The 25,690-nt window shown below is 63.4% G+C and overlaps 4 protein-coding genes and 1 long non-coding RNA gene across 5 annotated transcripts; 3 read left to right on the top strand and 2 right to left on the bottom strand.

Annotated features, from left to right (window-relative positions):
• Window positions 1-139: 139 nt before the first annotated feature.
• LOC134429264 (nuclear receptor subfamily 1 group I member 3-like) lies at window positions 140-4,724 on the bottom strand. The gene is made up of 9 exons (XM_063176388.1): window positions 4,518-4,724; window positions 4,040-4,190; window positions 3,041-3,171; window positions 2,541-2,740; window positions 1,678-1,862; window positions 1,430-1,575; window positions 611-727; window positions 426-531; window positions 140-350 (listed from the first exon to the last, which is right to left on the bottom strand). The coding sequence occupies exons 1-9, from the start codon at window positions 4,642-4,644 to the stop codon at window positions 221-223; spliced, it is 1,293 nt and encodes a 430-aa protein (XP_063032458.1). The 5' UTR covers window positions 4,645-4,724; the 3' UTR covers window positions 140-220.
• On the top strand, window positions 1,626-6,219 carry LOC134429278 (uncharacterized). The gene is made up of 3 exons (XR_010030567.1): window positions 1,626-1,736; window positions 2,548-2,577; window positions 6,102-6,219. It is a non-coding gene; the product is annotated as an uncharacterized LOC134429278 (long non-coding RNA).
• A 180-nt stretch (window positions 6,220-6,399) lies between these two features.
• PCP4L1 (Purkinje cell protein 4 like 1) lies at window positions 6,400-8,203 on the top strand (the record flags this gene model as incomplete). The annotated part of the gene is made up of 3 exons (XM_063176404.1): window positions 6,400-6,404; window positions 6,831-6,904; window positions 7,525-8,203. Coding segments are annotated over 3 exons (231 nt in total), but the record flags the coding sequence as incomplete, so codon positions are not given.
• Window positions 8,204-10,003: 1,800 nt separating this feature from the next.
• Window positions 10,004-14,469, bottom strand: MPZ (myelin protein zero). The gene is given in 6 exon segments (XM_063176406.1): window positions 10,004-10,623; window positions 10,726-10,786; window positions 11,570-11,705; window positions 12,395-12,608; window positions 13,133-13,299; window positions 14,412-14,469. Coding segments are annotated over 6 exon segments (918 nt in total). The 3' UTR covers window positions 10,004-10,341.
• A 2,317-nt stretch (window positions 14,470-16,786) lies between these two features.
• Window positions 16,787-23,893, top strand: SDHC (succinate dehydrogenase complex subunit C). The gene is made up of 6 exons (XM_063176402.1): window positions 16,787-16,832; window positions 17,539-17,595; window positions 18,349-18,450; window positions 19,881-19,942; window positions 21,519-21,682; window positions 23,287-23,893. Exons 1-6 carry the CDS (start codon window positions 16,813-16,815, stop codon window positions 23,389-23,391), a joined length of 510 nt encoding a protein of 169 aa, XP_063032472.1. The 5' UTR covers window positions 16,787-16,812; the 3' UTR covers window positions 23,392-23,893.
• The last annotated feature ends 1,797 nt before the right edge of the window (window positions 23,894-25,690 follow it).

Below are 25,690 nucleotides of genomic sequence, written 5' to 3'. Positions count from 1 at the left end.
TGCTGCCATGGGGGGCTGGGGATCCCCATTGTCCCCAGTGCCACTCTCTGGGGGTGGCTGCTGCCATGGGGGTGCTCCCCATTGTCCCCATGGCGGCCGTGCCTCAGTTTCCCCGCGGTGACACACCCGGGAGCCAGGATAAATAAAGGAGCTTTACTCTGTGCCTGGAGGCAGCCGGGGGTGACACTTGGGGACAGGAGGGTGACACGGGGGACCCTGCTCAGCTGATGATCTCGGAGAGCAGCGGCGTCATGGCCGACAGGTCCTGGATGTGCAGGATCTGCCGCGTGTTCTCCACCTTGAGCGTCTGCAGCTCCGTCAGCAGCAGCAGCAGCTTGGCGTACAGGAACCTTGGGGACACCCAGCCCGCTCTGGTGGCCGTCCCCACCGCCTTGGGGACAATGCCACCCCGTCCCAAAGCTCACCTGCCCTCCTCGGGGGGGTGCTGGTGGTCGATGTAGCTCTTGAGGGTCAGCGCCACCTTCTCCTGGAACTGGTCGATGGCCTCGCGCTGGGCGATGCCGGCGTGGTCTGAGGGGACGCGCGGTGACCTCAGCGGGGCTTTGGGGACATCGGGGTGTCCCCGTGTCCCCTCGCCGAGGTGACTCACCCGGCGAGAAGAGCAGCATGGCCTGGAGCAGCGCGTACTCGGCCTCGTGCAGCCGCAGGCGCCGCAGGCTCTCGTGGAACTTGAGCAGCGGCTCCAGGTACACCTGCTGGAACCCGGCTGGGGAGGGACAGAACCCCCAGTGAGGGCGGGGAGTGGCTTTGGGATTGGTCCCCACCCTTGTCACCTCCAGGGACACCTGCTGGAACCCGGCTGGGGAGGGACAGATCCCCCAGTGAGGGCTTTGGGATTGGTCCCCACCCTTGTCACCAAGTGCCACCTCCTGGGACACCTCCAGGTGGTGGCTCCGAACCGCCCCGGGCAGCTCTTCCAGGGCCTTTTCCCATTTTTAGGAGGAATTTACCCAAATTTCCCCCCTGAGCCTCCCCTGGCACAGCTGGAGGCTCTGTCCCCTTGTGTCCCCAGGTGTCCTCCAGTGTCCCCAAGGTGTCCCCAGGTGTACCCAGGGCTCCGTCGCGGATGGTGTAGCAGCGCTGGCTGCACTCCCAGGTGTCCCCGTTGTCCCCAATGTCCCCAATGCCCCCAGGTGTCCCCAATGTCCCCATTGTCCCCAGTGTCCCCAGGTACCCAGGGCTCCGTCGCGGATAGTGTAGCAGCGCTGCCCGCACTCCCAGATCTCCCCAATGTCCCCATTGTCCCCAATGTCCCCAATGTCCCCAGTGTCCCCAGTGTCCCCAGGGGTACCCAGGGCCCCGTCGCGGATAGTGTAGCAGCGCTGCCCGCACTCCCAGATCTCCCCAATGTCCCCATTGTCCCCAATGTCCCCATTGTCCCCAATGTCCCCAGTGTCCCCAGGGGTACCCAGGGCCCCGTCGCGGATGGTGTAGCAGCGCTGCCCGCACTCCCAGGCCTTGGTTCGGGGGTTGAACACGGTGTTGAAGCGGATCTGGCAGATGCCCAGCGTGGCCCCTTTGAGCAGCGAGATCTGCGCCTCCAGCGGCAAGCTCCTGCCGGGGGAGGGGACACGGCGGTGACACGGCGGTGACACGGCGACAGGGCAGCGGGGTGGCACCCGCCACCGCCAGCACCCCGCGGTGTCCCCCGCGCACCTGAACGCCGGGATCTCCTTGGCGAACTTGATCACCTGCTGGATCATGAACGTGCTCAGGTCCGCGAACTGCGGCAGCAGCGACAGCACGTCCGGCAGCGCCTCCTCCCGCGGCGACAGCGACAGCGACACCCCCGCCGCCACAGCCCCGCCAGGGGGGCTCGGAACCAGCAGGCGCACGGCGGGCTGGGGACAGCGAGGGGACAGCGCTGGGACAGGCGGGACAGCGAGGGGACAGCGCTGGGACAGGCGGGACAGCGAGGGGACAGCGAGGGGACAGCGCTGGGACAGGCGGGGACAGCGAGGGGACAGAGAGGGGACAGGCGGGGACAGAGAGGGGACAGCGCTGGGACAGGGAGGGTGGTGGTGGGGACAGGTGGGAAATCGTGGGGACAGTCAGGACATTTATGGCGACAGCCAGGACATCTGTGGGGACAGCCAGGACACCCACAGGGGCGGGCAGGGCACGGCTGGGAGCCCTGTGGGGACAGTGGGGACAACCACAGGGACAGGGGTGTCCCTGCCGGGAACAGTGGGTCCCGCTGGGGACAGGGGTCCCATATGGGGACAGGGTGCCCTGTTTGGGGACGGGAGTCCTGTTGGGGACAGTGGGTCCCGTTTGAGGACAGGGGGTCCCTGTTGGGGACAGCAGTGTCCTGTTGGGGACAGAGGGTCCCGTTGGATACACGGGGTCCCGTTTGGGGACGGGAGTCCCTCACTGGGGACAGGGTGTCCCGTTTGGGGACAGGGCGTCCCATTGGGGACAGGGTGTCCCGTTTGGGGACAGGGGTGTCCTGTTTGGGGACAAGGGGTTCCATTTGGGGACAGAGGTGTCCCCTTGGGGACAGGGCTGTCCCCGCTCACCCAGCAGCGCATGAACTGCGAGAAGCTGGAGTCGAAGGTTCGCTGGTGGGCGCCGATGAGCAGCGCGATCAGCTCCTGCTGCTCGGCCGTCAGTCCCTCGTGTCCCCGCTGTCCCCCGGCCTGTCCCCGCTGTCCCCCGGCCTGTCCCCGCTGTCCCCGCAGCTCCCGCCGCCGCCGCAGCGCCTCCTCCGACATGATCACTGCCACCCCCGGCCCGTGTCACCGCTGTCACCGCTGTCACCGCTGTCACCGCAGCCACAGGTGACAGCGATCGGGGACACCCGAGCGGGTCCCTGCTGTCCTCTCTGTGCCACATCCCCTGTTGCCACCTCTGTCCCCTCCCCTGCCACCCCACCCCGTCCCTTGTCCCCTCCAGGTCCCCTTCATCCCACCCAGCTGCTGCCCTGTGTCCCCTGTCCCCCGTGTCCCCTCCATGTCCTCCCTCTCTGCCCTGCCCCGTGTCCCCCCGGTGTCCCCGCGGTGTCCCCCGTGTCACTCACTGTCCCTCCTCATGCCCACGTCCAGGCACTTCTGCAGGCGGCAGGCCTGGCACTGTCGCCGCTTGGCCTTGGTGACAGGACAGCGCCGCGCCAGGGGACACGAGAAACGGACACCCTTGAGGATGGAGCGCCTGCGGGGACACGGGGACACGGACACTGCCACCAGGGGGACACTGCCACCAGGGGGACACTGCCACCAGGGGGACACGGGCACTGCCACCAGGGGGACACTGCCACCAGGGGGACACGCGGACACTGCCACCAAGGGGACACAGGCAGTGCCACCAAGGGGACACTGCCACCAAGGGGACACTGCCACCAAGGGGACATGGCCACTGCCACCGCATGTCCCCATGGGCAGGGCTGTCCCAAGCTCGGGGTGCCAGCTGCTGTCCCCTTTTGTCACACGCTGTCCCCATCCATGGGACCGTCCTGTGCCACCCCCTCCCATCCCATCCCATCCCATGCCAGTCCCTCCTGTCCCTTCCTGTCCCCACATCCCATCGTGTCCCCTCGCCCTGTCTCCTTGTCCCACCCCATTTTGTCCCTCCCTGTCCCATCCCATCCTGTCCTGTCCCCATGTCCCATCCCATCCTATCCCACTCTGTCCCCAGCTGTCCCCAAAGTGTCCCTGCAGTGTCCCCAGCTCTCCCTGGATGTCCTAAAAGTGTCCCCTCAGTGTCCCCTCAGTGTCCCCACAGTGTCCCCGCAGTGTCCCAATGGTGTCCCCTCAGTGTCCCCGCAGTGTCCCCTCAGTGTCCCTGTAGTGTCCCCAGCTGTCCCCGCGATATCCCCGGCTGTCCCCACAGTGTCCCCTCAGTGTCCCCTCAGTGTCCCCAGGTGTCCCCAGCTGTCCCTGCAGTATCCCCTGCTGTCCCCTCAGTGTCTCCAGCTGTCCCCGCGGTATCCCCTGCTGTCCCCGCAGTGTCCCTGCAGTGCCCCCGCAGTGTCCCCGCAGTGTCCCCGCAGTGTCCCCAGCTGTCCCCGCGGTGTCCCCACCTGAAGAAGCCCTTGCAGCCCTCGCAGCTCATCACGTGGAAGTGGTACCCGTTGGCCCTGTCCCCGCACACGGCGCACACTTTGTCACCCTCGGCCTCCGTGTCCCCAGCGGGGTCCTGGGCTGCGCCGGGGGGGCTCGACAGGGACACGCCTGGGGACACGGGGACAGCGGGGGTGACACGCTGCCGGCACCGCTCCCGTCCCCTCGAGGCCACCTCGCGTCGCTGTGTCACCTGCGTGAGCCCGCTGGCCACCCTCGTGTCCCTGCCAGCCCCCGTGTGTCCCCTCTGTCCCCAAGAGGGACAAAGTGACTCTGCCGGTCCCTGAATGTCCCCGTGTGTCCCCTGCATTCCCTGTGTGTCCCCTCCTGTCCCCGTGCGTCCTCTCCGCTCCCCTCCTGTCCCCTCCTGTCCCCTCCTGTCCCCGAGTGTCCCCTCCTGTCCCCGCCTGTCCCGTCCTGTCCCCCTGCTGGCGGTACCTGAGTCGGTGTCCCCCGGAGCTGTCGGTGACAGGGAATTGTCCCCATGCAGTGAGGGGACATCGTGTCCCTCCGTGTCCCCGGCGGTCCCCGCGTGTCCCTGGCGGTCTCCGAGTGTCCCCTCCATTCCCTGGGTGTCCCTGATTGTCCCTGTGTGTCCCTTCCTGTCCCTCTGTGTCCCCTCCTGTCCCTGTGTGTCCCCTCCTGCCCCCGCTGTTCCCTCCTGTCCCGGCTGTCCCCTCCGGTCCCTGTGTGTTCCCTCCTGTCCTGGCTGTCCCCTCCTGTCCCCGGCTGTCCCCTCCTGTCCCCGGCTGTCCCCTCCGGTCCCTCTGTGTCCCCTCCGGTCCCTGTGTGTCCCCTCCTGTCCCCGCGTGTCACCGGCGGTCCCAGGAAGGGCCGCGTGGAGTTTGAACCTTGAACTTGGGGCTGCGACAGGCGGGGACAGAGCGCGGGGCGGGGGGGGGACAGGTGGCACCGGGGGTGGCACCGGGGGTGGCACTGGGGGTGGCACCTGGGGCGGGACAAGCGGGGACAGGCGGGCGTGGGTACGACGCAAGGACACGGGGACAGACAGACGGACAGCCACAGAGGGGACAGCCAGGATGTCACAGCGCGCTGAGGGTGGCACCCCGTGTCACACACACCGGTGGCCGTCCTGCCATCGCTGTCCCCACAGGGAGGTCACTGTCACCAGCGCCACGGGGGGACTGGCAGTGTCACCGTGCCGGGACAGCAGCGGTGCCCTGTCACCAGGTGCCACCCCAACAGGAGGGCGGCACTCGGCTGGGGCACTGTCACCCCCACTGTGTCCCCCGTGTCCCCTCGTGTCACTTGTCCCACGCTCTGAGTCCCTCCCATGTCCCAGCGTGTCCCCCCGTGTTCCCCGGGTCTCTTCGTGTCCCTCTGTCCCCTCCATGTCCCCTTTATGTCCCCTCAAGCCTCCTCGTGTCCCCCCGGGTCCCCCCAAGCCCTCTGTGTCCCCTGTGCGCCCTTGTCCCCCAGTGTCCCCGTGTCCCCCCATGTCCCCAGTGTTCCCCCGTGTCCCCCATGTCACCCGTGTCCCCAGTGTCCTCGTGTCCCCAATGTCCCCAATATCCCCATGTCCCCTCCAAATGTCCCCAATGTTCCCGTGGTCCCACATGTCCCCAATGTCCCTCTCAATGTCCCCATGTCCCCAATGTCGCCAATATCTTCAATATCCCCAATGTCCCCCTGTATCCCCCATGTGCCCAATGTCCCCAATGTCCCCCATGTCCCCCATGTCCCCAATGTCCCCAATGTCCCCAATGTCCCCAATGTCGCCCATGTCCCCAGTGTCTCTCCGTGTCCCCCTGTGTCCCCCAATGTCCTCCTGTCACCACCGTGCCCCCATGTCCCCAATATCTCAAATATCCCAAACGTCCCCAATGTCCCCCGCAATGTCCCCAGTGTCCCCTCAGTGTCTCCCGTGTCCCCAATGTCCCCAGCATCCCCCAATGTCCCCATACCCTCAGTCCTCCCCCCCCAATGTCCCCAATGTCCCCCCCGTGTCCGCCTCCCCTGGACCGGGGGGGAGGAGCCACCCTCGTGGGCGTGTCCCTTTAGTCCCCACCCCCTCTTTCCCATTGGCTGCTCGCGGCTGTCAATCAAACCCCGCCCCTATAAAGGCGGCGGCGGCAGCGCCGGGACCGCACTGGGAGCGGCGGCGGCACCGGGCGGGATGAGCGAGGTGGGGACACCGGGGGACACCGGGGGACACCGGGGGGACCGGGGGACAACGGGGGGGACCGGGGACACCGGGCGGGATGAGCGAGGTGGGGACACCGGGGGGAACCGGGGACACCGGGGGGGACCGGGGACACCGGGGGACAACGGGGGGGACCGGGGACACCGGGGGGGATGAGCGAGGTGGGGACAACGGGGGACACCGGGGGGGACCGGGGGGACCGGGGACACCGGGGGACAACGGGGGGCACCGGGGGACAACGGGGGGGACAGGGACACACCGGGGGGCACCGGGACACACCGGAACCGGGACTCTGCCCCTTTTCCCGGGGCTTCCAGCACCGAGCCGGGCGGGGAGCACCAATGGGGCCAGGACGCTGCGTCCCGGGGACGGGGGGGAGGACACTTTGGGGACCCCGAGCCCCACCGGTGTCACCTCCCCGGTCCCCCCGGGCCCTCCTCTCTTCTCAGCGCAGCCACCGCGAGCCCCGCTCGGGCTGGAGGCTGTGGGGACCCCGGGGACAATGTGGGGACAATGCGGGGACCCTGGGGACAATGCGGGGACAATGGGGGGACCCTGTGTCACCCCCGCGTCCCCTCTCTCCGCAGCGCAGTCCCCGTGTCACCCCCTCGGCGGCGGAGGCCCCCGGTGGGCAGCAGCAAGGTGAGGAGCGCCGGCACAGGTTCGCTGTCACCGCTGTCACCGCTGTCACCGCTGTCCCCGCACACCCCAGGGCCCCTCCATTTCCCCCATCCTTATGGGCAGGTGGCACCTGCGTGCATTTGGGGACATCCCCTGTCCCCTCGGAGGTGTCGCGGTGTCCCCCTGGGGAGGGCTCGTTGTGTCCTTTGTCCCCCAGGGGGGTGGCAGGGTGTCCCTCTGAGTGTCCCCACAGTGAATCTAGGGGTGCCAGGCTGTCCCTTGTCCCCAAGATGAGTGCCAGGCTGTCCCCTGGGTGACTCCGGAGGTGCCAGGCTGTCCCTTGTCCCCCGGTTGGTGGCAGGGTGTCCCTCCGAGTGTCCCATTGGTCAATCGGGGGGTGCCAGGCTGTCCCTTGTCCCCAAGGTTGGTGCCAGGGTGTCCCTCTGGATGTCCCCTGGGTGAATCTGGGGGTGCCAGGCAGTCCCTTGTCCCCCCTGGGGTGCCAGGCTGTCCCTTGTCCCCCCGGATTAGTGGCAGGGTGTCCCCCTGAGTGTCCCCACTGCCAATCTGGGGGTGCCAGGCTGTCCCCCTGCGTGAACCTGGCAATGCCAGCCTGTCCCCAAGCGTGTCCCCGTCCTGTCCCCCCCCCGTCCCCGGCAGCCAAGGCTGATCGCAAGAAGGAGGAAGAGGAGGAGGAGGAGGAAGAGGAGATCGACATCGACCTGAGCGCGCCCGAGACGGAGCGAGCGGCTCTCGCCATCCAGGGCCGCTTCCGCCGCTCCCGCCAGCGCCGGGGGGAGCCGCGGCCCTGAGGGACCCCCGGGACCCCCCCGGGACCCCCCGGGACCCCCAAACCCCGTGGGGACCCTCCCGAGGGGGGCTCGGCCCTTCCCTGCCCGGTGACACCGGGGGGATTTGGGGGGGTGACACAGCCCGGTGTCCCCAAGGGGAGGTGGCCCTGGGGAGGGGGCGGTGTGGGACCCCCTCCCCCCCCGTTTCCCTTGAGCACCCCCATTTCCCATGATCACCCCCATTTTCCATGGGAACCCCAAATTTTCCATGGGATCCCCAATTTTCCACGGAATTCCCCATTTCCCCGTCCCGTGGTGGCGTTGGGGACACGCCCGGTGTCCCCAAACGGGGGGGGGGGGACGGGTCCCGCTGCAGCCTCCAGCCCAGGAAATCGGGGGTCCCCACCTTGCTGTCACTGTCACCGCCCCCTGCCCACATTTCTGTCACTGTCACCGCCCCCTCCCCACATTTCTGTCATTGTCACTGTCACTGTCCCCACCCTGAGGGGCTTTTGGCCCGTGCAGGGAATAAAGAGTGAGGAAGAGGAGGCTGCGCTGGGGGCTCGGGGGAATTTGGGGAGGGGTCCCCACTGAGAGGGTTTGGGGGGGATTTAAGCCGAATTTTGGGGGGGATCGAAGCCGGATTTTGGGGGGGTTCGCAGGTGGATTTTGGGGGGGTTCGCAACCGGATTTGGGGGGTTCACAGGAGGATTTCGGGGAGGTTCACATGAGCGTTTTGAGGGGGTTCACAGCCGAATTTTGAGGGGTCCACAGCCTAATTTTGAGGGATTCGCAGCCGGGTTTTTGAGGGGTCCACAGCACGGTTTTTTTTTTGTGGGGGGGGGTTGCAGGTGGATTTAGGGGGAGTTTGCAGCCCAGTTTGGGGGTTTTGCAGCCGGGTTTTGGGGGAGCTCGCAGCTGGATTTGGGGGAATTCACAGCTGGATTTGGGGGGGGTTTGCAGCCCACTTTTGGGGGGTTTCGCAGCCAAATTTTGAGGGGTCCACAGCCCGGTTTTGAATGTTTGCAGCTGGGTTTTTGGGGGGCTTTGCAGGCGGATTTAGGGGGAGTTTGCAGCCCAGTTTTTGGGGGTTCACAGCCCAATTTTGGGGGATCCACAGCCGGGTTTTGGGTGTTCACAGCTGGGTTTTTGGCGGGGGTTTGCAGGCGGATTTAGGGGGAGTTTGCAGCTCAGTTTTTGGGGGTTCGCAGCCCAATTTTGGGGGATTTGCAGCCGGGCTTTGGGGGGTTCTCAGCCCAGTTTTGCAGCCAGATTTTCGGGGCTTTGCAGCCGGGTTTTGGGGGGAGTTTGCAGCCTGGTTTCGGGGGGTTCACAGCCGTGTTTTGGGGAAGTTTGCAGCCGGGTTTTGGGGGGTTCACAGCCGGGTTTTGGGGGATTTGCAGCCGGGTTTCGGGGGGTTCACAGCCGGGTTTTGGGGGATTTGCAGCCGGGTTTTGGGGGATTTGCAGCCGGGTTTCGGGGGGTTCACAGCCGGGTTTCGGGGGGTTCACAGCCGGGTTTTGGGGGATTTGCAGCTGGGTTTCGGGGGGTTCACTGCCGGGTTTTGGGGGAGTTTGCAGCCGGGTTTCGGGGGGTTCACAGCCGGGTTTCGGGGGGTTCACTGCCGGGTTTTGGGGGAGTTTGCAGCCGGGTTTCGGGGGGTTCACAGCCGGGTTTCGGGGGGTTCACAGCCGGGTTTTGGGGGATTTGCAGCTGGGTTTCGGGGGGTTCACAGCCGGGTTTTGGGGGAGTTTGCAGCCGGGTTTCGGGGGGTTCACAGCCGGGTTTTTGGGGGGCTCGGGGCGGTTCCCAGGGCCCCGCAGTGCCGCGCTCCGGTGCAGAAATAGCTCCTTGGAAAGAAAAACAGCGGCGGCGGCCCCAGGGGACACGGCGGGGTCGGGCAGCGCTGACTTATTAGGGAAAGGGACAACGGCACCGAGGGGGCACCGGGGGGGCACCGGGGCCGTTCCCTGCCCGTTCCCGCAATGCTTTGGTTGTGTTAATTACAGCTTTAATTAACGGCGGCTGGCAGGGAGGGCGGTGGCATTGAGGACTCCGGGGTGGCACACCAGGTCACCCTCCAGGTGCCACCTCCCCGCTGAGGGTGACAGCGATGTCGCCGTGGCGTGGGGACAGCGGCGGTGGCACGGGGGCTCCCGGAGATGTCAGCTTTATTAATGGCACCGCGGGGACACGGAGGGGACAGGGACGGGGCACAGGGGGTACAAAACGCGTCCTTGGGGGGCACGGGCGGCTCCCCCAGCCCGGCCGCAGCCTCGCCCCCTCCCACGGGGCTCCGGCCGGGTTTGGGGAGGGGTCCCGGGGGTTACGGGGGTTAATGGGGGGACAAAGGGAGGGGACAAAGGGGCCACCCCGCGACGTCATTTGGGCTCGGCCGCGGGGAGAGACGAGAAAACGGCCAGAAAAGGAGCGAAATTGGGGTGGGGGGGCACAGAGAGAAACCCCTCGAATTCAGGGAAGGGGACGCGGCCCCGGGCAGGGGGCACCGACCCCAAGCCCGCGTTCCGGGGCACGAATCCCACCCGGGGCTGGGCAGGGAGCGACCGAGGGTGGCCGGGGACGGGGGGGCTGAGCCGCGCTTGTCGCCAGCGCTGTCCCCAAGGCGGGGGACCCGAGGCGAGGACCACACCCCGCTCCTCGCCGGGTCCCGGGCGCGGGGGGTCCCTCAGGAGCCCCCCGAGTTGGGCCTGACGATGCTCAGCAGCGCGTTCTTGAGGCTGCCCCGGCTCGGCGAGCGGGCGGCGGGCGGCGCCGCGCCCCGGGGCTCCCCCCGCAGCTCCATCTCGATGGTCATGATGACTTTGGGGGGCCGGGGGTCCCCCGAGGCCCCGGCCGCCCCCGGGGGTCCCTCCCTGCCCGCTAACCGCTATTTCCTATCCTTGCCGGCGCCGCCCTTGCCTTTCTTGGCGCCGCGGCCGTGGTCCAGCATGGCGTAGAGCACGGGGGCCTGCGGGGACAGGGGGGCTTCACCCGCAGCCCCCGGCGGGTCTGGGGACCGGGGGGACCGGGGGGACAGCCCGCCGTGCCCCCCGCCCCGCTCGGCGCTCACCTGCCGGCTGCGCTTGGAGCCCTCCTTGCCCGAGCGCTGCAGCTTCCCCTTCTCCATGGCGCTGCGGGGGGAAATGGGGGGAAAATGGGGGGAAAACGGGGGGTCGGGATGGTGGGAGGGACCCCCGGGACTCTCGGTGTGGGGAATGGGCGCGGAAATTGCAGCCCCGGTAGTCCCGGTTTGGGGGAAAGGGGAAAAGAGCGGCTCGGGATGGTGGGGTTGCAGCTCCCGGTTTGGGGAGGGGTCACGGAAATTGGGGAGGGTCCCGGTTTGGACGGGGATCCCGGCTCGGGACGGCGGAATTGCGGCCCCGGTGGTCCCGGTTTGAGGACGGTTCCGGTGTGGGGAGGGGTCCAGATTGGGGCAGGGGTCCCGATTTGGGGAGGGTTCCCGATCTGGGGAGGGGTCCCTATTTGGGGAGGGGTCCCGGTTTGGAGGGGTCGCGGTTTGAGGAAGGGTCCTGATTTGGGGAAGGTCCCGATTTTGGGAGGGTCCCTATTTGGGGCAGGGTCCCGTTTTGGGGAGGGGTCTCTATTTGGGGCAGGGTCCCTATTTGGGGCAGAGTCCCTGTTTGGGGAAGGGTCCCGATTTGGGGAGGGGTCCCTGTTTGGAGAGGGGTCCCCGTTTGGGGCAGGGTCCCGATTTGGGGAGGGGTCTCTATTTGGGACAGGGTCCCGATTTGGGGCAGGGTCCCTGTTTGGGGAAGGGTCCCGATTTGGGGAGGGGTCCCTATTCGGGGCAGGGTCCCGATTTGGGGAGGGGTCCCCGTTTGGGGCAGGGTCCCGATTTGGGGAGGGGTCTCTATTTGGGGCAGGGTCCCAATTTGGGGAGGGGTCGCGCTGACCTGAGCCGCCGCTGCAGAGCCGCCTGGCGCCGCCGCCAGCAGTAGCGGCCGCCGTAGCCCAGCGCCACCAGCGCGGCCACCACGAGCAGCGCCCCGGCGATAACGGAGCCCAGCACGACACCGTAACGGGGCGGCACTGCGGGGACAGCGACACCGTGTCACCCCCGGGACAGTGACACTGAGGGGACAGTGGGGACACTGCGGGGACAGCGACACTGAGGGGACAGGGACACCGTAACGGGGCGGCACTGCGGGGACAGCGACACTGCGAGGACAGGGACACCGTGTCACACCCGCATGGAGGTGACAGCCATGTTCCCCCCCAGGTAACAGCCATGTCCCCCACCCCCAGGAGGTGACAGCCGTGTCCCTGCCCCCGAGGGAGGTGACAGCCGTGTGCCCCCTGGTGTCAACCATGTCCCCCCCAGGTGCCAGCCATGTCCCCCACCCCAGAGAGGTGACAACCATGTGCCCCCCAGGGAGGTGCCAGCCGTGTCCCCCCCAGGTGCCAGCCGTGTCCCCACCCCAGGAGGTGCCACCCGTGTCCCCCCCGAGGTGCCAGCCGTGTCCCCACCCCAGGAGGTGCCACCCGTGTCCCCCCCAGGGAGGTGCCAGCCGTGTCCCCCCTGGTGCCACCCATGTCCCCCCCGGTGCCATCCGTCTCCCCCCCTGGTGCCAGCCGTGTCCCCCCCGGTGCCATCCGTGTCCCCCCCCAGGGAGGTGCCATCCGTCTCCCCGGTGCCAGCCGTGTCCCCACCCACATGGAGGTGCCAGCCGTGTCCCCCCCGGTGCCAGCCGTGTCCCCCCGTGCCAGCCGTGCCGCACCTCTCTCCAGCACGTAGAGCGTGACCTGCGAGGACTTGCCCACGATGTCGGGCGGGTTCTTGACGTCGCAGGTGAAGGTGCCGTTGTCGCTGGGCTCCAGCCCGTGGATGACGATGGAGCCGTCGCGGCGCCGCGGGTTCCCCGCCCAGGCCATGCGCTCCTTGAACGTGCCCACGTCGTCGATGTACGGCTGGCCCTTGGCGAAGTGGAAGATCTGCGGCGGGGACAGCGACAGCGGGGTCACACGGGGGGACAGCGACAGCGGGGTCACAGGGGGACAGGGACAGCGGGGTCACCCGGGGGGACGGGGACATTGGGGTCACTCAGGGGGACAGGGACATTGATGTGACAGTGACACCGGGGTCACACAGGGGGACAGGGACACCGGGGTCACCAGGGGGGACAGGGATATTGGGGTCACATGGGGTGACAGGGACATCGATGTGACAGTGACACCGGGGTCACACAGGGGGACGGGGACATTGGGGTCACACAGGGGGACGGGGACATTGATGTGACAGTGACACCAGAGTCACACGGGGGGACAGGGACATTGATGTGACAGTGACACCGGGCTCACACGGGGTGACAGTGACACTGAGGTTATCCAGGGTGACAGAGGGGACACAGGGGACAGCGGGGCAGGAGGTGACACCGGAGCGCGACGGGAACGGGATGGGGACAACGGGGACGGCTTGGGGACAACGGGGACATTTTGGGGACAGCGGTGACACTGACGGAGATGCTGTCGCGGGAGCCATCGGCCTGGAAGTGCCAGGTGATGGAGATGTCGTCCGAGATCCACTCGCTGGACCAGAAGCTGCAGGACAGGGTGACACTGGAGCCCACGGTGCCGTGGACCTCGCGCTGCGTGTACACGTGGATTGGGGACACCGGCGACAGCCCTGGGGACACGGCGACACAGAGACACGTCACAGCCCCGCCCCCCCGCGCGGGGCGGTGCCACCGAGCTGCCACCACAGCCCGGAGTGTCCCCGAGGTGACACCACAGCCTGACGCTGTCCCCGAGGTGCCACCACAGCCTGGACTGTCCCCAAGCTGCCACCACAGCCCGGAGTGTCACCAAGTTGCCACCAAAGGGAGCGTGAGGGCTGCGAGGGGACAGCAGGGTGGTGGCACTGCTGTCCCCATGGGTGGCAGGGAGGGGACAGTGAAGTGGTGGCACTGCTGTCCCCATAGGTGGCATGAAGGGGACAGTGGAGTGGTGGCACTGCTGTCCCCATGGGTGGCATGAAGGGGACAGTGGAGTGGTGGCACTGCTGTCCCCATGGGTGGCAAGAAGGGGACAGTGAAGTGGTGGCGCCGCTGTCCCCAGAGGTGGCAGGGAGGGGACAGTGTCCCCACGGGTGACACGGGCAGGGTTGGGTGTGGCACTCCCCCAGCTGTCCCCAGGGAGGTGACAATGGCCGGCATTGTCCTGGCAGCCACCCCCGACAATGTCCCCAAGGAGGTGACAAGTGCCACCGCTCGGTGACACCAGCAGGGCTGGGTGTGGCACCCCTGACAATGTCCCCAGGGAGGTGACAACGACCCGGGACTGTCCTTGCAGCCACACCCGCCCCTGTCCCCTGGTTGGTGCCACCCCCGCTGTCCCCCGCCAGCCGCAGTGACAGTCCCCAAGCCGTGGTGACAGTCCCCAATGGGCGGTGACAGTCCCCAAGCCAAGGTGACAGCCACGGTGACACTTCCCAAGCCACGGTGACATTCCCCAAGCCATGGTGACACTCCCCAAGCCGTGGTGTCAGTCCGCAATGTGCGGTGACAGTCCCCAAGGCTCGGTGACAGTCCCCAAGCCCCCCCTGTCCCCATGCTGAGGTGACAGTCCCCAAGGCTCGGTGACAGTCCCCAAGCCCCCCGTGTCCCCATGCTGAGGTGACAGTCCCCCAGCCCCGCGTGTCCCCATCCCCAGGGCCACCCCCAAACCTCTCCTGTCCCCCCCCCCCCCCCCGACCATGCCACCCCCTTTTTGGGGACCGTCCCTTGTCCCCAAGCTCACCCAGCGCCGCCACGAGCCCGGCCACGAGGAGGAGGCGGCGGGTGAACCTCGGGGACATGGTGGCGCTCGGTGACACGGAGGGGACAGCGGCGGGGACGCGGTTTTAGGGTGGCCCCGTCCCCAAATGCCGGCCAATGGGCGCGGGGGGGCCGGGCCGCGGGGACCCCGCTCAAAGGCGACATTGAGGGACACCGAGGGACACCGAGGGTGGCCCGGGGGACGGCGACACTGGTGGCCTTTGTCCGGCCGCATTCCCGCGCGCCGCGGGGGCGGGGGAGCAGGAATGTGGCACCGGGGGGACAGCGGGGACACGGGGGGACATGGGGGGACACTGGGGGGACATGGAGGGGACATTGAGGGGACATGGTGGGGACATTGGGGGGACATTGAGGGGACATGGTGGGGACATTGGGGGGACATGGAGGGGATATTGGGGGGACAGTGGGGAGGACATGGGGGACACAATGGGGCAACATGGTGGGGACATGGAGGGGACATTGAGGGTATACTGAGGGGACATTGAGGGGACAGAGTGGGGGACATTGGGGGGACAGAGTGGGGGACATTGGGGGGACATTGAGGGGACATGGAGGGGACATTGAGGGGATATTGGGGGGACATGGAGGGGACATTGAGGGGACATGGAGGGGATATTGGGGGGACAGTGGGGGGGACATGGAGGGGACATTGGGGGGACATGGAGGGGACAGAGTGGGGGACATGGAGGGGACATTGAGGGTATACTGAGGGGACAGAGTAGGGGACATTGGGGGGACATTGAGGGGACATGATGGGGACATGGAGGGGACACTGAGGGGATACTGAGGGGACAGTGGGGGGGACATGGGGGGACACAATGGGGGGACATGGAGGGGACATTGAGGGGACAGTGGGGAGGACATGGGGGGGACATTGAGGGGAACACGGGTGTGGCATGGGCGAACACTGAGGGGACATGGAGGGGACAGAGGGGGGGACATGGGGGGGACATTGAGGGGATACTGAGGGGACAGCGGCGGGGACATGAGGGGACATTGGGCGGCGATATGGAAGGGACACTCGGGGGACATGGGGGGACACGGGTGTGGCATGGGGGGACAGAGAGGGGGACATGGGGGGGACACATGGGGGGGACACTGAGGGGTGGCATGGGGGGACATGGAGGGGACATTGAGGGGACAGAGTGGGGGACATGGAGGGGACATGAGGGGGACAGGGGGATATGGGGGGACATGGCGGGGACACAGAGGGGTGGCATGGGGGGACGTGGGGTGGACATGGAGGGGACGGGGGGGGACATTAAGGGGACAGCGGGGACAGAGGTGGGGGGACATGGGGGAACAGAGAGGGGACACGAGGGGGACAAAGAGGCCATTGAGGGGACAGAGGGGAGACACGGGGGAGAACATGGGGACACACGAGGGGGACATGGAAGGACAAAGGGAGGGGACATGAAGGGGACATAGAGGGGACGTGGGAGGGACATGGCGGGGACAGGGACATAGGAACGACAGAGGGGACATGGGGGGGAAGGGGGAGACATTGGGGGGACATGGGGGGGACAGCGGGGACATGGGGGGACAGGAGGGGGCAGATGGAGGGGACAAGAGGGGGACATGAGGGGATGGGGAGGGGACACGGGGGGGACAGCGGGGACATGGGGGGGACAGCGGGGACATGGGGGGACATGGGGGGACATGGGGGGCACCCGGAGCTCGTGGCTGGGGCAGGGCGAGGGGGGTTTGGGGATTTTGGGGGGAAAACGGCAAAGAGGGGATTGCCCGGGGGGATAACGGGGATCGATAACGGGGATTGATAACGGGATTGAAAATAGGGATCGATAACAGGATCGATATCAGTTATCGATCCCAGTGACCAATATCAATGACCAATATCAATATCTGATACCAATAACTGATATCAGGTATCGATCCCAGTGACCACTATCAGTACCGATATCAATACCGGTATCACTTACCGATCCCAGAACCGATATCAATACCGATATCAACAGCGATACCAGTTATCGATCCCAGTGACCGCTATCAACACCGATATCAGTACCATCAGTACCAGTATCAATAACCGATGTCGGTTATCGATCCCAGTACCGATATCAATGCCAATATCAATACCGATACCAATAACCGATATCAGTTATCGATCCCACTGACTGATACTAGTGACCGATATCAATAACCGAAACCAATTACCGATATCAGTTATCGCTCCCAGTGACCGATATCAATACCAATATCATTACGAATATCAATACCAGTATCAATGACCGTTATCAATGACCAATATCAATACCGATACCAATAACCCATATCGGTTATCGATCCCGCCCGTTGCCGGAACCGGAATTACGTCACGGCACTTCCGGCTCGGCGGCTCCAAGATGGCGGCGCTGGCTCTGAGGTGACTCCGAGGGCCCGGGACAGGCCCGGGGGACATTGGGGGACATTGGGGACACTGAGGGGACACCGGGGGCGGGGGCGGGCCTGGCCTGAAGCGATTTCTCGGTTCCGGCCCGGGAGCGGCGGGGCCGGGCCAGCTCCGTGTCCCTTCCGTGTCCCTTCCGTGTCCCCTCCGTGTCCCTTCTGTGTCCCTTCAGTGTCCCCTCCGTGTCCCTTCAGCGTCCCCTCAGTGTCCCCTCCGTGTCCCCTCAGTGTCCCTTCAGTGTCCCCTCCGTGTCCCCTCCGTGTCCCTTCCGTGTCCCTTCCGTGTCCCCTCCGTGTCCCCTCCGTGTCCCTTCCGTGCCACCCTCAGTGTCCCTTCAGTGTCCCTTCCGTGTCCCTTCCGTGCCACCCTCAGTGTCTCCTCGGTGTCCCCTCAGTGTCCCCTCAGTGTCGCCATCTCTGTCCCATTTTTTCCTCATTTTTTCCTCATTTTTTCCTCATTTTTTCCTCATTTTTTCCTCATTTTTCCCCATTTCCCCTCTTTCCCGGGGGATCCGGGCCATTCCCAATCCCATTTCCCCGTTGTTCCCATTTATTCCCTTTTCCCCCCAAATTTTAAAATATTTTCCCATTTATTTCCCCATTTCCCCACAGTTTTCCCTTTTCCCCCCCTCAGGTTTTCCCCATTTTTCCCAATTTTTCAAAATTTTTTCTCTCTTTTCCAGGGGTTTGGGGCGGCGCTGCCTCCTGGCCCGGCTGGGGCCCGGCCCCACCCTGCACCAGTGAGAGACTGGGATGGACTGGGACCAAACTGGGATGGACTGGGAGTGACTGGGATGGACTGGGATGGACTGGGACCAAACTGGGATGGACTGGGAGGGACTGGGATGGACTGGGACCAAACTGGGATGGACTGGGACCAAACTGGGAGGGACTGGGAGGGACTGGGATGGACTGGGACCAAACTGGGATGGACTGGGACCAAACTGGGATGGACTGGGAGGGACTGGGAGTGACTGGGAGGGACTGGGACCAAACTGGGATGGACTGGGACCAAACTGGGAGTGACTGGGATGGATTGGGATGGACTGGGACCAAACTGGGATGGACTGGGAGGGACTGGGACCAAACTGGGATGGACTGGGACCAAACTGGGAGGGACTGATGTGGACTGGGATTGAATTGGGATGGACTGGGAGGGACTGGGACCAAACTGGGAGGGACTGGGAGGGACTGGGAAGGGATTTTGGGGGTTTGGGTGTTTCTGAGCGTTTCCTTTTGGTGTTTTTCTGGGTTTTGGAGTGGATTTAGGATTTTTTGGGGTTTGGGGTAGGTTTAGGATTTTTTGGGGTTTGGGGTGGATTTAGGGTTTTTTGGGTTCAGTCCCTTTCTCTCCCCCAGGTCCATCCCCATGGGCACCACGAGATGCCATGGGTCAGGGTTTGGGTTTATGGGGTTTTTTTGGGGTGAGTTAAGGTTTTTTAGGGGTTTTTTGGGGTTTTTGGGGTCGGGTTCAGGCTCTGTCTCTGCCCCAGGGCCGTCCCCATGGGCACCACGGCCCGGGAGGAGATGAGGAGGTTCTGGGAGAGGAACGAGCGCTCGGGGCGACCCCTGTCCCCCCATGTCAGCATCTACAAGTGAGAGACCCCCCAAAAACACCCCAAAACCACTCAAACTGCCCCTAAACCTGCCCAAAACTGCCCCAAAACCACTCAAACTGCCCCTAAACCAACCCAAAACCACCCCAAAAACACCCCAAAACTGCCCCAAAACCACTCAAACCGCCCCTAAACCACCCCAAAACTGCCCCAAAACCACTCAAACAGCCCCTGAACCAGCCCAAAACCACCCCAAAAACACCCCAAAACCACTCAAACCCCCCTGAACCAGCCCAAAACCACCCCAAAAACACCCCAAAACCACTCAAACTGCCCCTAAACCAGCCCAAAACCAGCCAGGGAACCCCCAAATCACCCCAAAACTGCCCCAAAACCGCTCAAACCGCCCCTGAACCTGCCCAAAACCATCCCAAAACTGCCCCAAAACCACTCAAACCGCCCCTAAACCTGCCCAAAACCACCCCAAAAACACCCCAAAACCACTCAAACCACCCCTAAACCAGCCCAAAACCACCCCAAAATCACCCCAAAACCACTCAAACCACCCCTAAACCAGCCCAAAACTGCCCCAAAACACCCCAAAAGCAGCCAGAGAACCTCAAAATCACCCTAAAACCTGCCCAAAACTGCCCCAAAACTGCTGAAACTGCCCCTAAACCAGTCCAAAACTGCTCCAAAACCGCCCTAAACCAGCCATTATCACCCCAAAACCACTCCAAATCACCCCAAAACCAGCCCAGAACAAGCTGGGAACCCCCAAAATCACCCTGGAAACTTCAAAATGGACCCATGAACCCCAAATCCACCCTAAATTCACCCTGGGGCACTCCAAATTCACAAAAAAAAAAAATCACCCCTAGGAACCCCAATTTCACTCCAGACCACCCTAAAATTCCCCAAATTCACCCCAGGCCACTCCAAATAATCCCCCAAATTTCCCCTAAATCCCCCAAATTCACCCCAGGCTGCCCCAAATTCCACCCAAAATGCCCCAATCCCCACGTTCCTGTGGGTTTTGGGGTGCCCCCCACCCCATTCCTGTGGGTTTTGGGGTGACCCCAGCCCATCCCCAGGGTTTTGGGGTGCCCCCAGCCCCGTTCCTGTGGGTTTTGGGGTGACCCCACCTCATTCCTGTGGGATTTGGGGTGCCCCCACCCAATTCCTGTGGGTTTTGGGGTGCCCCCCACCCCATTCCTGTTGGATTTGGGGTGACCCCACCCCGTTCCTGTGGGATTTGGGGTGCCCCCAGCCCGTTCCCCAGGGTTTTGGGGTGCCCCCAGCCCATCCCCAGGGTTTTGGGGTGACCCCAGCCCGTTCCTGTTGGATTTGGGGTGCCCCCAGCCCATCCCCTTGGTTTTGGGGTGACCCCACCCCATTCCTGTGGGTTTTGGGGTGCCCCCAGCCCATCCCCAGGGTTTTGGGGTGACCCCAGCCCGTTCCTGTTGCAGGTGGTCGCTGCCCATGGCCATGTCCATCACGCACCGCGGCACCGGCGTCGCCCTCAGCCTCGGTGGGTGGCACTGGGGACACCTGGGGACACCTGGGGACACTGGGGACCCTTTGCCAGGTGTATCCCTGTTCTCCCTGATGGGCTCTGTCCCCATTCCAGGTGTATCCCTGTTCCTGACATGTCCCTCCCCTGTCCCCAGCTGTGTCCTTGTCCCTGACAGGTGTCCCTGTTGTCCCCAGGTGTGTCCCTGTCCCTGACAGGTGTGTCTGTCCCCCTCAGGTGTGTCCCTGTTCCTGACAGGTGTGTCCTTGTCCCCAGGTGTGTCCCTGTCCCTGACAGGAGTCCCTGTCCCCCCCAGCTGTGTCCCTGTCCCTGACAGGTGTGTCTGTCCCCCTCAGCTGTGTCCCTGTTCCTGACAGGTGTGTCCTTGTCCCCAGGTGTGTCCCTGTCCCTGACAGGAGTCCCTGTCCCCCCCAGCTGTGTCCCTGTCCCTGACAGGTGTGTCTGTCCCCAGGTGTGTCCCTGTCCCCAGGTGTGTCCCTGTCCCTGACAGGTGTCCCTGTCCCCCCCAGCTGTGTCCCTGTCCCCTCCAGGTGTGTCTGTCCCCAGCTGTGTCCCTGTCCCTGACAGGTGTATCCCTGTCCCCAGGTGTGTCCCTGTCCCTGACAGGTGTCCCTGTTGTCCCCAGCTGTGTCCCTGTCCCTGACAGGTGTATCTGTCCCTGTCCCCAGGTGTGTCCCTGTCCCTGACAGGTGTCCCTGTTGTCCCCAGCTGTGTCCCTGTCCCTGACAGGTGTATCTGTCCCTGTCCCCCCCAGGTGTGTCCCTGTTCTCGGTGGCTGCCCTGCTGCTCCCTGAGCAGTTCCCCCATTACCTGGCCCAGGTGTATCCCTGTCCCTGTCCCCCCCAGCTGTGTCCCTGTCCCTGACAGGTGTCCCTGTTCCCCCCAGGTGTGTCCCTGTCCCCAGCTGTGTCCCTGTCCCTGACAGGTGTGTCTGTCCCTGTTGTCCCCAGGTGTGTCCCTGTCCCCAGGTGTATCCCTGTCCCTGTTGTCCCCAGGTGTGTCCCTGTCTCCTCCAGCTGTGTCCCTGTCCCTGACAGGTGTGTCTGTCCCTGCTGTCCCCAGGTGTGTCCCTGTCCCCAGCTGTGTCCCTGTCCCTGACAGGTGTCCCTGTTGTCCCCAGGTGTGTCCCTGTTCTCGGTGGCTGCCCTGCTGCTCCCTGAGCAGTTCCCCCATTACCTGGCCCAGGTGTATCCCTGTCCCTGTCCCCTCCAGCTGTGTCCCTGTCCCTGACAGGTGTATCTGTCCCCTCCAGCTGTGTCCCTGTCCCTGACAGGTGTATCTGTCCCCTCCAGGTGTGTCCCTGTCCCTGACAGATGTATCCCTGTCCCCAGGTGTGTCCCTGTCTCCTCCAGCTGTGTCCCTGTCCCTGACAGGTGTGTCTGTCCCTGTTGTCCCCAGGTGTGTCCCTGTCCCTGACAGGTGTCCCTGTTGTCCCCAGGTGTGTCCCTGTTCTCGGTGGCTGCCCTGCTGCTCCCTGAGCAGTTCCCCCATTACCTGGCCCAGGTGTATCCCTGTCCCTGTCCCTGTCCCCAGGTGTGTCCCTGTCCCTGACAGGTGTCCCTGTTGTCCCCAGGTGTGTCCCTGTTCTCGGTGGCCGCCCTGCTGCTCCCTGAGCAGTTCCCCCATTACCTGGCCCAGGTGCGGGCGCTCAGCCTGGGCCCCACCCTCGTGTGCTCGGCCAAGTTCCTGCTGGCCCTGCCCCTGTGCTACCACACCTGGAACGGCGTCCGCCACCTGGTGAGGGCCCGGGCCACCTGCAGTGGGGACAGCGGGTGACAGTGGGGTGGCACCGGGGTGTGCCACCTGCCCGGGTTTTGAGATCGGGAAGGGATTTTGGGAACGGCACAGAAATGTTGGGAGGGGTTTGATGGGAGCCCGTCCCAGTGTGGAACTGGGAGCTGTGCACCTGGAATGTCCTTTTGGGGACAGCAGGTGACAATGGGGGTGGCACCGGGGTGTCCCACCTGCCTGGGTCCCCATGAGATTGAAGAGGAATTTTGGGAATGGCTCAAAAGGTCGGGAATGGCTGGAGGGGTTTGATGGGAGCCCATCCCAGTGTGGAACTGGGAGCTGTGCACCTGGAATGTCCCCAGGAGCCCTTTTGGGGACAGCAGGTGACAATGGGGTGGCACCAGAGTGTCCCCCCATCCAGGTTCCTGGGATCAGGGAGGAATTTTGGGAATGGTTTTGGCAGGGGTTTTATGGGAGCCCATCCCAGTGCTCCCAGTTTGGAACTGGGACTGTCGGGGAGAGCTGGGGGTGCTCCAGGGCTGGGATTTTCTGGGGTTTTGGGAATTCTGGGATTTTGGGAATTGCGGATTTGTGGAATTCCCAGGGAGGGATCGAGCCCCCCTGGGGTTTGGGGGGGGGGGGTTCAGGGTTTTTCACATTATGGGAATAATGGGAATAATGGGAATGGGAATAATGGGAATAATGGGAATGGGAATAATGGGAATGGGAATAATGGGAATAATGGGAATGATGGGAATGGGAAAATGGGATTGGGGAGAGTGGGAATGGGAACTGGGGAGAGTGGGATTAATGGGAATGAGGAAAGTGGGAATAATGGGAATGATGGGAATGGGAAGAGTGGGAATAATGGGAATGGGAATGATGGGAATGATGGGAATGGGAATAATGGGAATAACGGGAATAACGGGAATGGGGAGAGTGGGAATGGGAACTGGGGAGAGTGGGAATAATGGGAATAATGGGAATGATGGGAATGGGAATAATGGGAATAATGGGAATGATGGGAATGGGAATAATGGGAATGATAGGAATGGGAATAGTGGGAATAATGGGAATGGGAACTGGGGAGAGGGGAGAATGGGAATAATGGGAATGGGGAGTGGGATTAATGGGAATAATGGGAATGAGGAAAGTGGGAATGATGGGAATAGGAATAATGGGAATAATGGGAATGGGAACAGGAGAGAGGAGAGTGGGAACAATGGGAATAGGAATGATGGGAATGGGAATAATGGGAATAATGGGAATAATGGGAATGGGAAGAGGGGATGGGAATGGGAGAATGGGGAGGGGATGGAATGGGAAGGCAGCAGGAACTGGGATGAGAGAGGGTGGGATAACTGGGATAAAAGGGAGTGGGAACTGGGATAAAAGTGGGAAGGAAAGGGGAGAGGGGATGGGAAAAAGGACGGGAAAAAGGGGATGGAAAGGGGAATTGAGAAAAGGGGATGGGGATGGGGACAGGGGATGGGAAAAAGGGGAATAGAAAATGGGAACACGGAGCTGGGAACGGGGAGCAGGGCGGGGAGTGGGAGCCGTGTCCCGGCTCTGGGGACAGGGTGACACCGCTGTCCCCGCTGTCTCCGCAGGCCTGGGACCTGGGCAAGGGGCTGAAGCTGCCGCAGGTGACGCAGTCGGGGCTGCTGGTGCTGGCCCTGACCGTGCTGTCCTCGGCCGCGCTGGCGGCGCTGTGACAGCCCCGGGGCCTCCCCAGATCCCGGGATCCCAAAATCCCGGGAATCCCAAAATCCAGGAATCCCAAAATCCCGGGAATCCCAAAATCCCGAAATTCCAAATCCTGGGAATCCCAAAATCCTGGGAATCCCTAAATCCCAGGAATCCCAAAATCCCGGAATCCTGGGAATCCCAAAATCCCGAAATTCCAAATTCTGGGAATCCCAAAATCCCCAAATCCCAGAATTCCGAAATCCTGGAATCCCGGGAATCCCAAAATCCCGGAATCCCAAAATCCCAGAATCCCGAAATCCTGGGAATCCCGGGAATCCCAAAATCCTGGAATCCCAGGAATCCTAAAATCCCAAAATTCCAAATTCCAGGAATCCCAAAATCCTGGAATCCCGGGAATCCCAAAATCCGGGAATCCCAAAATCCTGGAATCCCAAAATCCTGGAATCCCGGCATTCCTGGGAGTCCCGAAATCCTGGAATCCCACCCCTCCCATCCCCCTCCCCAAAATCCTAGGAATCCCAGAATCCCGAAATCCTGGGAATCCTGGGAATCCCAAAATCCTGGAATCCCAGGAATCCCAAAATCCCAAAATTCCAAATTCCTGCAATCCCAAAATCCCGGAATCCCGGGAATCCCAAAATCCGGGAATCCCAGCATTCCCGGGAATCCCGAAATCCTGGAATCCCACCCCTCCCATCCCCCCCCCCCCCAAAATCCTGGGAATCCCAAAATCCGGGAATCTCAAAATCCCTCCCCTCCCTCCCCCCTCCCCAAAATCCCAGGATGAGCAGATCTGCCCCCCCCTCCCCACCAGCAGCGAGCCCCTCGGTGTCCCCATGGTGTCCCCATTGTCCCCTCGGTGTCCCCATTGTCCCGTGGTGTCCCCACGTGTCCCCGAGGCCGGGACAATGCGGGATCTGTGTCCCCACGAGTGGGATTGGCACCGGGGTGGCACCACAGCGGCACAAGGAGCTCCATTCATTGAGGCAGCGCCCACGGGGGTGGGTGACAGGTGACATCTGGGTGCCACCCCCCTGCCACCGCTCAGAGTCCTGGTCCTGTGGAATTCCATGACTCAGCCCATTTTTGGGGGGAAAATCCCAATTTTGGAGCCTCCTGCTAATGGGGAGCCTGTGGTGACAAGTGACATCTCAATGCCACCCCCCTGCCACCACTGGGGTCCTCAAATGTCTGGGAATTCCATAATTCAGCCCAATTTTGGGGGGAAAATCCAATTTTGGAGCCTCCTGCCCGTGGGGGAGAAGTGCCACGGGGCTGACATCTTGGTGCCACCCCTGGGGTCATCATCCCCATGGAAATTTCTTTATTCAGCCCATTTTTGGGGTAAAAATCCCAATTTTGGAGCCTCCTGCCCGTGGGGAGCAGTGCCACGGGGGTGACATCTCGGTGCCACCCCCCTGTCACCACTCAGAGTCCTGGGTCCTGTGGGAATTCCATGACTCAGCCCATTTTTGGGGGGGAAAATCCCAATTTTGGAGCCTCCTGCTAATGGGGAGGCAGTGGTGACAAGTGACATCTCAATGCCACCTCCCTGCCACCCCTGGGGTCAATCAGCCCTGTGGGAATTCCATAATTCAGCCCATTTTTGGGGTGAAAATCCCAATTTTGGAGCCTCCTGCCCGTGGGGAGAAGTGCCACGGGGCTGACATCTTGGTGCCACCCCTGGGTCATCATCCCCATGGAAATTTCTTTATTCAGCCCATTTTTGGGGTAAAAATCCCAATTTTGGAGCCTCCTGCCCGTGGGGAGCAGTGCCACGGGGGTGACATCTCGGTGCCACCCCCTGTCACCACTCAGAGTCCTGGATCCTGTGGGAATTCCATGATTCAGCCCATTTTTGGGGGGAAAATCCAATTTTGGAGCCTCCTGCTAATGGGGAGCCTGTGGTGACAAGTGACATCTCAGTGCCACCCCCCTGCCACCACTGGGGTCATCATCCCCATGGAAATTTCTTTATTCAGCCCATTTTTGGGGGGAAAATCCCAATTTTGGAGCCTCCTGCCCATGGGGAGCCTGTGGTGACAAGTGACATCTCAATGCCACCTCCCTGCCACCACTGGGGTCCTCAAATGTCTGGGAATTCCATAATTCAGCCCAATTTTGGGGGGAAAATCCCAATTTTGGAGCCTCCTGCTGATGGGAGGCAGTGGTGACAAATGACATCTTGGTGCCACCCCCCTGCCACCACTGGGGTCCTCAAACTCCTGGGAATTCCATGACTCAGCCCATTTTTGGGGGGAAAATCCCAATTTTGGAGCCTCCTGCCTGTGGGGAGGCAGTGGT

The sequence above is a fragment of the Melospiza melodia genome, chromosome 25 (genome assembly GCF_035770615.1).
Source record: "Melospiza melodia melodia isolate bMelMel2 chromosome 25, bMelMel2.pri, whole genome shotgun sequence".
Lineage (NCBI taxonomy): Eukaryota > Metazoa > Chordata > Aves > Passeriformes > Passerellidae > Melospiza > Melospiza melodia.
This window is presented reverse-complemented; position numbering and strand designations above follow the sequence as displayed.

Coding starts and splice junctions, on each gene's coding strand:
- LOC134429264 (XM_063176388.1), bottom strand. CDS start 4,644: ATGGAGGGGACACTCGGAGACCGCCAGGGACACGCGGGGACCGCCGGG. Junction 1,863..2,540: donor CGCAGTTCATGCGCTGCTGG/GTGAGCGGGGAC, acceptor CGCTGTCCCCAG/CCCGCCGTGCGCCTGCTGGT. Junction 1,576..1,677: donor AAGGAGATCCCGGCGTTCAG/GTGCGCGGGGGA, acceptor CTCCCCCGGCAG/GAGCTTGCCGCTGGAGGCGC.
- SDHC (XM_063176402.1), top strand. CDS start 16,813: ATGGCGGCGCTGGCTCTGAG. Junction 17,596..18,348: donor CCCGGCCCCACCCTGCACCA/GTGAGAGACTGG, acceptor TCTCTGCCCCAG/GGCCGTCCCCATGGGCACCA. Junction 18,451..19,880: donor CCCCATGTCAGCATCTACAA/GTGAGAGACCCC, acceptor TTCCTGTTGCAG/GTGGTCGCTGCCCATGGCCA.